Source organism: the organism of the source record quoted next, unplaced genomic scaffold (genome assembly GCF_019419815.1).
Source record: "Pyrus x bretschneideri cultivar Hongxiangsu unplaced genomic scaffold, Pyrus_bretschneideri_v1 Contig27, whole genome shotgun sequence".
Lineage (NCBI taxonomy): Eukaryota > Viridiplantae > Streptophyta > Magnoliopsida > Rosales > Rosaceae > Pyrus > Pyrus x bretschneideri.
This window is the reverse complement of record NW_025999579.1, coordinates 4,231,808-4,244,517: the sequence shown is the minus strand read 5'-3', so window position 1 is coordinate 4,244,517 and position 12,710 is coordinate 4,231,808. Positions and strand designations below refer to the sequence as shown.

The 12,710-nt window shown below is 40.2% G+C and overlaps 3 protein-coding genes across 4 annotated transcripts; 1 reads left to right on the top strand and 2 right to left on the bottom strand.

Annotated features, from left to right (window-relative positions):
• Positions 1 to 619: 619 nt before the first annotated feature.
• Positions 620 to 5,008, top strand: LOC103953013 (serine/threonine-protein kinase ATM). Its single transcript, XM_009364735.3, has 3 exons — positions 620 to 874; positions 1,099 to 4,778; positions 4,863 to 5,008. Exons 2-3 carry the CDS (start codon positions 1,146 to 1,148, stop codon positions 4,893 to 4,895), a joined length of 3,666 nt encoding a protein of 1,221 aa, XP_009363010.2. The 5' UTR covers positions 620 to 874; positions 1,099 to 1,145; the 3' UTR covers positions 4,896 to 5,008.
• Positions 5,009 to 5,444: 436 nt separating this feature from the next.
• Positions 5,445 to 6,991, bottom strand: LOC103953017 (50S ribosomal protein L7/L12). 2 transcript variants are annotated; one of them, XM_048587829.1, is made up of 3 exons: positions 6,834 to 6,927; positions 6,395 to 6,458; positions 5,445 to 6,310 (listed from the first exon to the last, which is right to left on the bottom strand). In XM_048587829.1, exon 3 carries the CDS (start codon positions 6,167 to 6,169, stop codon positions 5,588 to 5,590), a length of 582 nt encoding a protein of 193 aa, XP_048443786.1. In that variant the 5' UTR covers positions 6,170 to 6,310; positions 6,395 to 6,458; positions 6,834 to 6,927; the 3' UTR covers positions 5,445 to 5,587. The 2 variants fall into 2 exon arrangements, with proteins under 2 accessions (XP_048443786.1, XP_009363017.2); XM_009364742.3 differs by lacking the exon at positions 6,395 to 6,458 and having other exon boundaries at positions 6,834 to 6,991.
• Positions 6,992 to 8,069: 1,078 nt separating this feature from the next.
• LOC103953018 (dof zinc finger protein DOF5.6) lies at positions 8,070 to 10,700 on the bottom strand. The gene is made up of 2 exons (XM_009364743.3): positions 10,281 to 10,700; positions 8,070 to 9,573 (listed from the first exon to the last, which is right to left on the bottom strand). The coding sequence occupies exons 1-2, from the start codon at positions 10,329 to 10,331 to the stop codon at positions 8,641 to 8,643; spliced, it is 984 nt and encodes a 327-aa protein (XP_009363018.2). The 5' UTR covers positions 10,332 to 10,700; the 3' UTR covers positions 8,070 to 8,640.
• Between the last annotated feature and the right edge of the window lie 2,010 nt (positions 10,701 to 12,710).

Here is a 12,710-nt window from a genome sequence, read left to right as displayed (position 1 = left end):
ATCCTTGTGAATTTACATGGTTCTAGTTGAGTAATCTCTTTGATGTTTGAAGATATTCGAGAAGAAAATTACATTGGAGGCTAATTAGTTGATGTTAAGCTACTTTATGAAATAAATGGGTCAAGCAGTAATGTTGTCGTCTTCATTTAAACGTGTGCTATATGAGTTAACCATGATAATGTGTTATTTCTACCACACATTAGTGATAATTAATCTCCCTTTCATGCAACCGTACGAGGCGATAATGTACTTTTAATCTTCGAATCAAACGATACGTCAAAACAGAGTCAATAACTCTAAAAATTATGGAATAAATATACATCATGCTAAAAAAGACTCAAATCTAACAAAAGTCTAGTCAGTCAGTACTATAGTCTTGTGGTATTCCTCTTCGCTTAGAAGTGAGAGGTCTTAGGTTCGAATCTCGTGGATGGTGAATTCAATACTAAATTAAGTTGCTCATTATGTGACTTAATCGAACTTCTCGCTTACGGCAAAAATATCGATCTACTCAAAAAATCTAACTAAAGTCTAGAGTGCTTACGTTCTCACGTGTACTAAGAGGACGTGCAGGCCACAAAAACCACCTTTAAATACCGACATTTTGCTACAACATAGCCGAGAGCGACTCTCTCCCTCACTCACTCACACTCACTCACTCAATCTCTCTCTCTCTCTCTCTCTCTCTCTCTCTCTCTCTCTCTCTCTCATTCAGTTCGATACGCATCTTTCGCCTCTTTGGCCTTTTCCCCATAGATTCCTCAAAACTTGTAACTCTCGAGGATCTCACGCGCCGACCCACCATTCCAGCTTAGGGTTCGTCTCGGATCACACAGGCTCAGCACTCATGGAGCAATCATACATTTTTCTTGAGGTAATTTCATTGTTTCCTCTTCTGTAATTTCTTTCTGGTAGTTATGGGTCTTAAATTTTAATTTTTTAGAGAAGAAATTTATTTAATATTTAGGTCTTTGCTATCATTCTGCCCTAAAAATTTTGTTTGTTTTTTTTTTTGTTTTTTTTTGGGTGCTGAATTTTTTTAGTGATGATAACAAAGCTTTGTTCTTTTTTGTTTATTTTCGTTTTTTTCTTCATTAGGTTTGATGTTGGGAAAAATCGGTGGACTTGTTAGGAATTTGTAGACAATGGAGAGGCCAAAGACCCCAGAAACCCTAGAAGATCAAAACCCTAGTGGTAAAACCCTAGAAGGGGCATCTGAGTTGTTAGGGTGGAGTGAGAACTGTACTGGGTTGGAGTCATTTCCTGGAATTTTGGGAGGTAGTGGAGAAGGAGTTGGTGTTACCGGTAATGATGCGGCACTTGGTTATGTGGAAGGGGTGACTCAAGCGGTGGAAGCCAAGAAAGGAATCCTGGATGGTAATAAAGGAGAGGATTTGGGATTGTTGGGTATGGATGCAGTTTCTGGTATGTTTAATAGTTGCATGAATGGTGTTGGGGTTGAGGAGGCTTGTTGGCTTAATGGTGGGGTTGGTGGGGAAAATGAGGCTCAAATGGGCTCCCAAAGGTTGCCATCCGAAATAGGAAATGATGTTCTGATTGATTTTGCGGAGCCACAGTCAGATGGGAACGGGAACTTAGAGGATTTGGGTGGTAATGAGAATGAAGAGGGTGGAGTTGATGTGGAAAGCGATGCTCAAATGGGTTCCCAACATTCCCTATCAGATAATGGAAATGACGTGCAGACGGATTTTGTGGAGCCACAGTCAGATGGGAACGGGAACTTTGAGGATTTGGGTGGTAATGATAATGAAGAGGGTGGAGTTGATGTGGAAAGCGATGCTCAAATGGGTTCCCAACGATTGCCATCAGATAAGGGAAATGACGTTCAGATGGATTTTGCGGAGCCAGAGTCAGATGGGAACAGGAATCTCGGGAACTTAGAGGACTTGGGTGGTACTGATAATGAAGAGGATGGAGTTGAGAAGATAGCTGATTATGATGATGGTATGAATGAAGGAAAAGCATTGGGATTGAATGGGATTGACTTAGTTGGGGTTGACTCATCTAGCAAGAAGATAGAAGTTTCGGATGATGGTATATCACTGTTTGTGGATTTTAGTGGCCATCCACCAGATGATCTTCAGGTGGCAAGTTGTCCTGGATTTGCAGGTACAGAAACTGTAGAAGAATTTGGACATGATGAACAGGAGAAGGATTTTGATTATCAAGGCTATGGTTTTTCTGTGGGTGACATTGTATGGATTAAAACCAAAACCCAGACATGGTGGCCTGGTAAAATATATGATCCAGTATATGCGTCAAAGTTTGGTGCCAGTGGGGATCCAGGGGGCTGTCTACTAGTTGGATATTTTGGGATGAGTCATGTAGCATGGTGCCATCCATACCAACTAAAACCTTTTCGTGAGTACTTTGAGCAGATGTCGGGGCAAAGCAAGGCTAGAATATTCCTTGGAGCTGTTGAGAAAGCACTCGAAGAGTTTGGTCGGCTTGTAAAATTGAATATGACTTGTATGTGTGTTTTGAAAGAAAACCACCTGTCAGCCAGTGATGCAGAATCTAACAAAGGAATTCCCATGCCTGACCGCAAATCTGGCAAACTTGGTGAATTTTCAGTTGATCATTTTAATTCTGCAGAGTTTCTTGCGCATCTCAAAAATCTTGCACTGGTTGTTTCCATAGGTGGCACACTTGATTTTGTTGTCAAACGAAATCAATTATCAGCCTTCTACTGTTCCATAGGGCACAGCCAACTGCCTATGCATCTACTCCGGGAAACAAATGATGCTGAAGATGGTGCTGATTGCAAGTCAATGGCTAAACGTAATGTCGACATTCGGGTTGGATATGGAGATACTGAGCTAGATGAAGTGTTCTTGAAAAGCACACCATTAAATAACTCTCAGAAGAATGGAAGAAATGAATTGTTAGACAAGGTTTTTGATGGAGACAATATTGCTGATGAAGGTTTCATCTCAGGTTCAAAATTGAGGAGGAGAAAGGTGAAGAGGGATTCTGACTTTGAATATGGTGATGTTGGAAATGAGGGAATGACTGAAAAAGGCATTGAATCAAAAGAACGGAAGAAGAGCAGGTACTTGTCTTACCCGTACATAAACTTGGGACAGAAGGGATTGCCTGCTGAAATGGATGATGAGGGAGTGGCTGCAAATGTTGATGCCAGCCAGTCTAGTGGATCGCCTTCTAATTTTAAATTTACTGGTGAGAAGTTCTGGAGAAAGTGGTATAAAAGGCTTACAGGTGAAAGTAACATATCCGGTGACCCAAACTTAATAAATGCATCTTCTGCTGAGTTGCTTTCTGAAATCTACTCTACAGCTGTCAACTGCCTATATCCGAACGAAAATAAGACATTTGATTCAGTTGCCTGGTTTGTTTCTAGATTCAGGATTTCAGTATTTCATGATGAATCTATTTGTGAAGCCTATCGTAACAATATGGCTGGTCAGGAAGATGCTAACCCCAACCTGTTGGGATATAGCAGTCAGAACGAGGCAAAATCTGAACCAAAGAAAAGGAGGAGAAAGTCTAAGTTGAAGCATCCAGAGGGCGAAGACACTGCCAGCATACCAAATCTAGTTCAAAGCACTTCAACTGGTACAAAGAAAAGGGGACGACCAAATCTGGGAAGATTGAAGACTAAATCCCTTTCTGGACTGTCAGATGTGAATATTGGCATCACCCCTGATAGCTTTTTGGTGCAAGAGTCGTTGGACGTACACCCTCTCATGCCCTGTGGTAAGCAAAAGAATAGAAAGATCGATGATGTAGCAAGTCCAGTGTGTCTGCAGAATAAACAAACTACAGGAATTCCAGATTTAAATGGGAACAATCTTCTACCTGGCCTTCTCGGTGATGATCAACAGGCTATTGGCACTGCTGCTTCTGAAGGTAAAGTTTTGTTAGAAAATAGGTTAGGGAGTGAAACGGCTTCAGAGCATTTGAAGTCTAATATCCCTGCTGGCTTTGTAGATGTGAATGTAAACAATGTGAAACCTGGTTCTTTGGTTGTAGATCTGCGGGTTTCTCCTCAAGCTTTGTCATGCCTGGACCCCAAACAGATTACTGGCTTACTCTCAGCTGAAACTAGGCCTGCACAGAGAAAGAGAAAGAGAAAGGAGAAAGCAGAACCAAAGCCTCCGGCTGATGGTATTCCAGATTTGAATGGAAGTAGTGCTGAATGCAACTTATTGGGAAAGACATGTCAAGAGTTTAATGGCCTTACGCCTCCAATTAAACCAGAGCGGAAGAGGAGGAGGAGAAAAGGAGAAGCTACCGCTATGCAGCGGAAACTGGATGTGAATAATGGTAAAGCTCAGATTAATGATAAGGCTCTGGCAACTGCTCTTATGTTGAACTTTTCCCCAGGAGTAGCAATGCCTTCAAAAGATGATTTGATTTCAACATTTTGTCGGTTTGGACCTTTGAAGGAGTCGGAGACACAGATGTTGAAAGATCCTGGTAGTGCCCAGGTTGTATTCATGGAAAATGCTGATGCTGGAGAAGCACTTCGGAGTCTAGAGAAGGACAACCCTTTCGGAGGAAACCTCGTTAGTTACAAGCTCTTCCATCTTCCATCTGTGTCCAGGGTTTTAGAACCAGGTTGGTCTCTCCCCACAGGTCTAGCCTCTCCAAGTTTGCCTGAAAAGGCACCTCGCCTCGACTTCATAAGGCAGAATCTTCAGATGATGACATCAATGCTGGAGAACTCAGGAGACAATCTTTCTCCGGAGATGCGAGCAAAGCTGGAGTGTGAAATTAAGGCCCTCCTGCAGAAGGTGAGCTCCATGACTGGTTCTTCTTCCTCTCTTAATTGGAATTGAAGGTTATGGAAGTCTTATATGCGTTGTCTGTAAATGTAGGGAGTGACTCCTTCGGGCAGGCTCTGTAGGTGAATTAATGTTAGAATTGGAACCTTTGTAATTTATTGCATGTCATGGCATAGGCAAATGACCTATTGCATTCGAACCTCTATGTATCTCTAGTAATTCGGCTTTTCGTTATTTCATCTCTCTCTCTCCCTCCCTCCCTCCCTCCCTTTTGTAGTGTTATTTCATCACTCGGTTCTCTCTAGTAATTCGGTTTTTTGTTGTATGGATTTTTCTTATGGTTGTGTTTGGGGTTCTTGTTTATGTTTGGGCTGCAAAGTGAACGAAGCTGAATTTAAAACAATGATGAGTTATATCACACAGGTCGGACGATTTGGTTTTGCTGTTTAGACCGGTTTGTTTATGGTTTGTAACTTAAAACAGGCCGGACCGTTAGGTTTTTCTGTTTAGACCGTTATCTTTCAGTTTCAGCCTGGCCGGAGTTTTGGTTTTCAGTGGTGGTGGCAGAGGACTGCCTCCCACGCCGGACGTCAAAATAGTCGAGCAGTGTTTCAATCTCCAAAACAAAGCTGGAAAGCTTATTTCAAACCAAGCTTTTGCAGAAGAGTCACAAAATTATGGCTTCATATCAAATTTGTATTCACAACAGAAAATTCATATTCGAAAATCGCGAACAACTTTCCGGAGATCATGAAACCCGATTGAGCAGAAACAACAATGCAAATCGTTTCAGGAACACAATAAAACAACTTCGAATGCTACTCCATAACGGCAACTCCTCCAGCCGTCTTTATTTTCTCAATTATGTCACTTGCTTCCTCTTTGGTAACCCCTTGTTTAAGCACGCAAGGTACCTTCTCGACAAGATCCTTAGCCTCCTTCAATCCCAGATTGGTAAATGTCCTCACTTCCTTGATCACCTTGATTTTTGCAGCGGCATCGAACTTCTCCAATTTCACATCAAAAGCCGTTTTCTCCACCTTCTTTTCCTCGGCCTTTGAACCACCAGCTGCCCCTCCCTGTGAACCCAAGTCCAAGCCTTCTGTCGATATTGGTTGCAGCTTCGGATGCCTTAGCCTCTCAGCAAGAGTAGGACCAAGTTGGCGCCGTGCTTCAGGGGCCAGTGCTGCAATTCGCTCAGCAAGCTGAATGATTTTATCTGAAGGTGGAGGCCTAGGACCGTACGGGTCATAGAATGCCGGATATTTGTACTTTTTTGGCTTGGCATTGGGATCCCGGGGCACAAAATCAGGTTGGAAGCAACGAAACTGCAAAGGACCAGTTGTTTCAGGGAGAGTGGGACGGGCACGAAAAGATCTGGCAACTGCAATGAGCCTCATGGTTCTTTTTGGATCAATGGAAAAATTGCCTCATAGAATGAAAGATAGCTCAAAAGGCTGTTATCTGCATTAACCAAGTTGCACCATTGGGTTTATATAGCACAATCTGAACCGAATGGAAAATGTCGAGAAGTCGCCTGTCTGGAGGAAAATAAAAACAGAAGAAACTTCAATTAGCAAAAGGAAGAACATTCCTTATCATTGTAAGTTTTACGAATGCATCACCGGTCCTTCTGCAGACTGATTAAGTCTACAGCTTCAGGATCATGTTACATGTCAATGTACATATCTAACATAAAAAAACAACAACAGGAGAGAATTAAAATTAATGGAGAATTCAAAGGGGCATTTCCACAAACGTGTGGCGTGCAATGACAATGGCTCGTAGAAAACAAACAATTTCCCAGAAAATAATGCTCAAAAGCTATCAATTTTAACAAACTAACCACAATATTTAACAACCCCATTAGCTTAAAAATCCCGCCCTAATCGTTTCGTACAAAATTTACCCTTTTTTACTACAAACTCGTAATATGGCTCTGGGTTTCTCATAAAACTCAAAAACCTCCATAGAAGAAAACAAAATCATCTGAATTCAACAAAACCAAAGGATATTCCAAAGAATAGGAAAGATTTAAGAGAAACCCACAAGGAAGAAACTCACCGTAGCTTTGTAAGTGCGAGCGAAAACAGCAGCCAACTCCAGGAGAGCGAAATGAGGCAGAGAAAGCCAAAAAAATACGTAGGAGATGACTGGAAAAGTGTATATGGTTTGGTTCGGGTTACTATTGGACCCAACTAAACCTATTACTGAGGGTGGATTTGCCTACTTGTGTCCAAGGTTTCTGGGCTGGTGGACACAATAGTTTACTCCTAGACCCAATTCTGAGGCCCCAAGACCCCCAAACCAATTAAGAAAACCTACCCATTTAAGAGTTGAGCCTAATCTCGAGATTCAAATCCACAACTTGAGGTGTGTGGCTAAACACTCTTAACCGACTGAGCTACAAATTCTCTTATGCCTGATGGCCAAGTCTAGAAGAACTTTAACAAAACAATCAAAAGTGTGAGAGTGGGTAATATTTTTGGAAACGTGAGACTTGTCGCAGTCAACGGTGGCAGATATAATCTTAAGAAGGTTTCTAGTTAGAGCGCTGTTATTTGGAGCATATTTATTGATTTCATCATTGACTGCATCTCTAATACAAGTAATGTGAGCCAAATAACATTATTCTTGTCTTATATATTCATAAATCTCATGAATGTACTAGTGTCGAGCGCATTGCATGCCCCACCTAACTTTTTGCCTACATAACTATATTATATATACCATGACAAGGCTTTTACAAAATAAACCTTCTTCAATTATTCAACTCAAGTCTGATCCATAGGGCAAAAAATTATAAATAAAAAACCTTAATTATCAAGTAAACTTAGGAGTTTTTTCTCTTTTATAATGCCAATTAGTAACTTTGTTTGTGTTACTATTTTTTCTTACAAGTTGTGCTAAAATTTTCTTCTCCTTCCATGTCTATTTTCTTACACCAACAATGGGGTCCTCATGGCAAGAAAGAACTCAAAACTCAAAGATTAAATAGTAAGTTTTGCTTTCACTGAAAACTCTGGTTTGCTCTCCTTTTATGTCTCAACCATTCCCAACCAGAAAGGCAGTTTACAACACTTTATAACTTAAACACACTCCAATCTCCATCGATTTGAGATATTTTTCAGTGTGTTGGACACACGGTTTGGTATATCATGTGTAATAATAGAATTGGTTGAAGATTTCAAAAAAAAAACAACTATTTTAATATGACACTTGGTTTGCCAAATTGAAAAATTTCTAACATCGACCATGGAGACAAATTGCACATGAAAAAGAGATAATTAAGACTACTGATTAAGTACTAAATAACACATAATCTATATTTAATTAAACTTTTAGACCATAAAGAAACACCACTATATCTTCCTCGGTATTACAACAAATCCTGGACCTTTGAATCGTCTTTCACTTGCAGCCAATGAGTACAACAAATTGGAAGAAAGACCAAAGACAAAAAAGAAAGAAACAAAAAGAAAATTAATAATACAACAAAAACCAATCATATCTTGCAGCCAAATGCAGTACTCATTTTTGGACTCTCCATGCTCCCATTCACACACTCTTTGTTAAGTCAATAAAGATGAAAGCAATGCCACCTCCATACATAACCACTGCCCAACCCAACCACCCCACAGAAAGGAAAAACACAAAGAAATTAAACCGTTTTTCTAAAAGACGTACATTATCTTGAGAATCGGCAATGTGATATTTTGGCACCTATATGCATGTATGTGATGTCGACTCATCACATACATGCATAGAGAACTAGCAGTGCATGCAGTGGTAGTAGTAGTAAATAACCTACTGATCTCAATGCAGATGATTTATAATTAATTGAAGTCACTAATCACGCCTAATTACTTAATTAGACTAATGGATTTGTTGTGGAGGGGACATAACTGTTCATCACATTGCTCCATGATCCTAGGCCATTGAGGTACCCAAATGAGTCCTTTCCAAGGTCAGAGCAACCAGCTTGGTCTTGCCACTCAAGCGATAAGAGCTTCGTGTTTGGTTTCATATCCATTGCATTAATTTGATGATGATCCTCATGATTTGCTTGATCATATGGCAACATTAACCTCTGGCAACTGTCCATGAAATTACCATTCTGCCCATCAAGTGATGACATCCCAAATGGAGATGAGCAAATGCCATGAAAGCTTGACTGATGATCTAATCCATGACTAACTCCACCCATATTATTTCCATATCCACCCATCATACCCAAATCAGCACCACCCCCCATGAAATCATAGTTCCTGGCATTCTCCACTATAGCCTCCAACTTGCTCTCCATGAAATCAATCGGTCTAGGGTTACTATTGTCCATGAAGCTACTAGGGTTCATATTACTTCCAAGCATCAAGTTATTGAGGTGTGAGAACTGCATCTGATCAGGAAAAGAAAGGTGGAGATCAGTTGGGATGTGAGATATCGACGACGAAGATGATCCGGGGTGGTGGTGTTGGTTCATCAACGATGAAGGGCTCTGATCATTGGGTTTCTTGGAAGAAACTTTCTTGTTCTTTCTACACCCGCCGCCGACGGGGATGTTTCTGAGCGTCCCGCCTTTGGTCCAGTACCTTCTGCAGGTCTTGCAAAAGTACCTAGGTTGGGAGAGGCTGTAGTTGTTGTAGTAGCAAAACTTGGTGTGGGTGGAATCGCACCTAGGGCACTTGAGGGCTTGGTCGTGCTGGGGCCTCAGCCTCCGCTCGACCAACGGCCTTGAGCACGTTAACATGTCACCGGATAACGGCGAGGACGAATCCATCGGAGAGTCCTCGCGAATCGTTCCCTGCAGACATGGAAAGGAATTTAGGAGATTGCGTCAGAAAATATTATTTTTGTACTCCATCACTTAATAATTTTAGGGCGACACTCTTTGTCCTTCCGCTGCATATCAATTAATCAAGCCAACATAAAGCTAGCTAGAAAGTACTACTAACATTTAGTGAAAATAGCTTCAAGAAAATTGGAAACTTGAGGGGGGGAAAAAAAGAAACGGCACAGTCGAAACTACTCTACTTTCATCAAACTATTGTTCACATTATGCTCATATTTATGAATTTAATAAAAATTCTGATGGGAATTTTTTTTTCCCTATATGACGTTATTTTGTTTTTAGGTTATCAATGAGAGTTTCGATATTACCCTATCCACATTTCCCAACTAGCTAAAAATTATAGACTTCTTTGGTTATGAATGTGGTTGTCTCATCTCATCACTAGCTAAAATAATAGCATTTTCCATGGCATTACAGCGCTGTCTATAAGATACTTTGGTCCTTAAATTCTAGGAAAAATGTATATTAGTTATTCTGCTAGCAAATATATATTAGGCGCTTTCAATATATTGCATTTTCAGGTGCGAACTCATGATGAACTGAGGATGGAGCTAGTGGTCACATAATATAAATTAAACTAAATTAAAATGTCTGCTATGAAAACAAAAACAAAAACAGAACAGAAATAAACAAATTGGTGATGATGAAGTACAACGTACCTGTAGCCAGTCAGATGAATCCATGCAAACTTGCAGAGAATTATGACCCATCAAACAAAATTAGCCGAACCCAGAGAGAGAGAGAGAGAGAGAGAGAGAGAGTCCAAGCAGAAGCAACAATTTTAACCAAAATTTTTCCCTCATACACACTTCATTTCCTTAGCTCCCTCCAGTTCCACTAAGCGAGAGAGAGAGAGAGAGAGAGAGAGAGAGAGAGAGAGAGAGAGAGAGAACAAGTATGTTAATGAAGGAAAGAGCTACTGAGGGAATGAATGTAGCTAAGTGATGGGAAGAGGAAGGTTCTTATTGTGTGGGAGGGGTTGGTGTTGGAACTATATAACAAGAAGAAGAAGCCACAAGAAAAAGGCGAGTGTGTGTGTTTGAGTAGAGCTGCTGAGCTTTCTAACCCTACACACACTCTCTCACTCGGCAAGGATATGTAAACACCGTCGGTGGCAGCCCCAATGGCCCCTAGCCTGTCTGCACTCGGACCAACACTGGCCCCACACCTTACCTCACCTTGACTGAAAGCCTTCCTTCACAACGAACGGCCCTGATGCCATCATGGATTTTAGGATTAGACAGCTTGGGCCGTTGATGTCATAGTATCATACGTCAGAGATAACGGCGTGGTCGTAACACTTGAACGATCGTCAGTTTATGTGACATGACAGAATGAGAGACTGAGAATATTTGGGTCCTAGATAAAGAAGGATACCGAAAGAGCACTCCACTTGCGGGCCCAAACGTGTGGGTCCCATTCGCCCTCCTTCTACAAGCAAAGGATATATTCTTCCCACCCTCCCCCTAATCATGTGCAACGTTCTGGCACGTGTATATGTCCACTGTTTTCGTAGACTTCGATCGAGTTATCAACTCCAGAAGTCTAAACAGTTTCATTTCTTGATTAGTCATCCTAATATGTTTCTGATTTGTAAATGTTTGATTTTGAAAATTATTCCTAAACTGTTAAGTGAAAGTTTAAACTTTAAAACACTTGCATTTTTTTTTATGAGTAGATTTATCTTAATTGTGGAAAGACAAACAGATAAGTGTAGTCTCACTAGTACTACATACCCTAGAAACTAAAAAAGGAAGAAATCATTGCCTTTTGTAAAGAAGATTCTGATATGATTTTAGTAAAATCAGTTTAGATTATGTCATAAAACTACTGGACAATATATAGAGTAGTAACTTATTATAAAGATATACAATGTCTTTTACTCTCTAATGTAGAATGACGCTCTCAACACGGGGGTCAATTAAGCGTCATTTAATTTCACAATATATGAGTCATACTTTCAACACGCTTCGTCACATATGGCATTATTTAAGCCTAATATAGATACCTTCATAAAAGAAGCTATGGTTTCACTACAAAACTAATTGATAACAAGAGGAAGTAATGATCCATATTAGCACAATGTCCCTTGGTTCCTTTACCTGGGATAAACTCAATAGTACCACTAACCATATGCCAACAATACAGATATCGATCAATTGCTACATAATGTACGCGTGCGTATTACATTAACTAATATTGTTATAACCCAAATCAAATAACGCTTGGCGCGCTGGTTATGAATCAGGACGAGGGACATTCGAATTGAGCTAGCTCTAATCAATCTAACACACACACACACACACACACACACACACACACACACACACACATATATATATATATATATATATATATATATGTGACATGCATGCATGCCATGGATGCTGCTCGATCTTGATAACCTTGAGGGTTTGATGGCGTGAGGAAGACACTCAAAATCAATGGGGCCCAAAAGTTCATCTGTCATATGACTCTATGAGTAATTAAAGTGGGTTGTGTGCCCACGTTAAATTCCACCGTACACTAACGGTTCCATATTCCTATATACAATAGAAGGTCAGTGAATCCATCTGATATCTGTTTTCTTAATCATTTCATTGTTCTTCTCTCAGCAGCTGCTGCATATCTTTTTGATCATTTCAAACGACTACAACTGTACAAATATCCTGGAATCTGATCACACCATCTCTTCCCGATCAACTTCATTTTATCATTTTTGCTTTGTTTCCCTTTAATTATTTGTTAAATAACTTGGTGTATGTTGAACCAGTTAAAGAAACTTTCATAATAACTTTGTGATGAGCTTGCATGCGGGTTTTGAAAGTGAGCAATCATTTTGCTAAATGTTGAGGGAAGAAGGACCACGTGCTTTTCAACTATATACACTATATTAGAGCCTGGATCCAAAGCCTATGATATTAATCAAAATTGTTATGTTTGATCCCTTTTGATTTAACTTATTTTGTTGATTCAACAAAATGCATTTGATCTAATGAAGCTATTTAGTGAGTTTTACAAACCTTGTAGCTATAAATTATCACTGCTAATTGTCAAAAGAGGATCAAATCTCATGCAAGGGGAGTTGG

Bases quoted from the DNA above. Each gene is read 5' to 3' on its own strand.
- LOC103953013 (XM_009364735.3), top strand. From the start codon at position 1,146: ATGGAGAGGCCAAAGACCCCAGAAACCCTAGAAGATCAAAACCCTAGT. The intron at 4,779-4,862 runs GTGAGCTCCATG...CTGTAAATGTAG, and splicing joins TTAAGGCCCTCCTGCAGAAG to GGAGTGACTCCTTCGGGCAG.
- LOC103953017 (XM_009364742.3), bottom strand. From the start codon at position 6,169: ATGAGGCTCATTGCAGTTGCCAGATCTTTTCGTGCCCGTCCCACTCTC.
- LOC103953018 (XM_009364743.3), bottom strand. From the start codon at position 10,331: ATGGGTCATAATTCTCTGCAAGTTTGCATGGATTCATCTGACTGGCTA. The intron at 9,574-10,280 runs GTACGTTGTACT...CCATGTCTGCAG, and splicing joins ATTCATCTGACTGGCTACAG to GGAACGATTCGCGAGGACTC.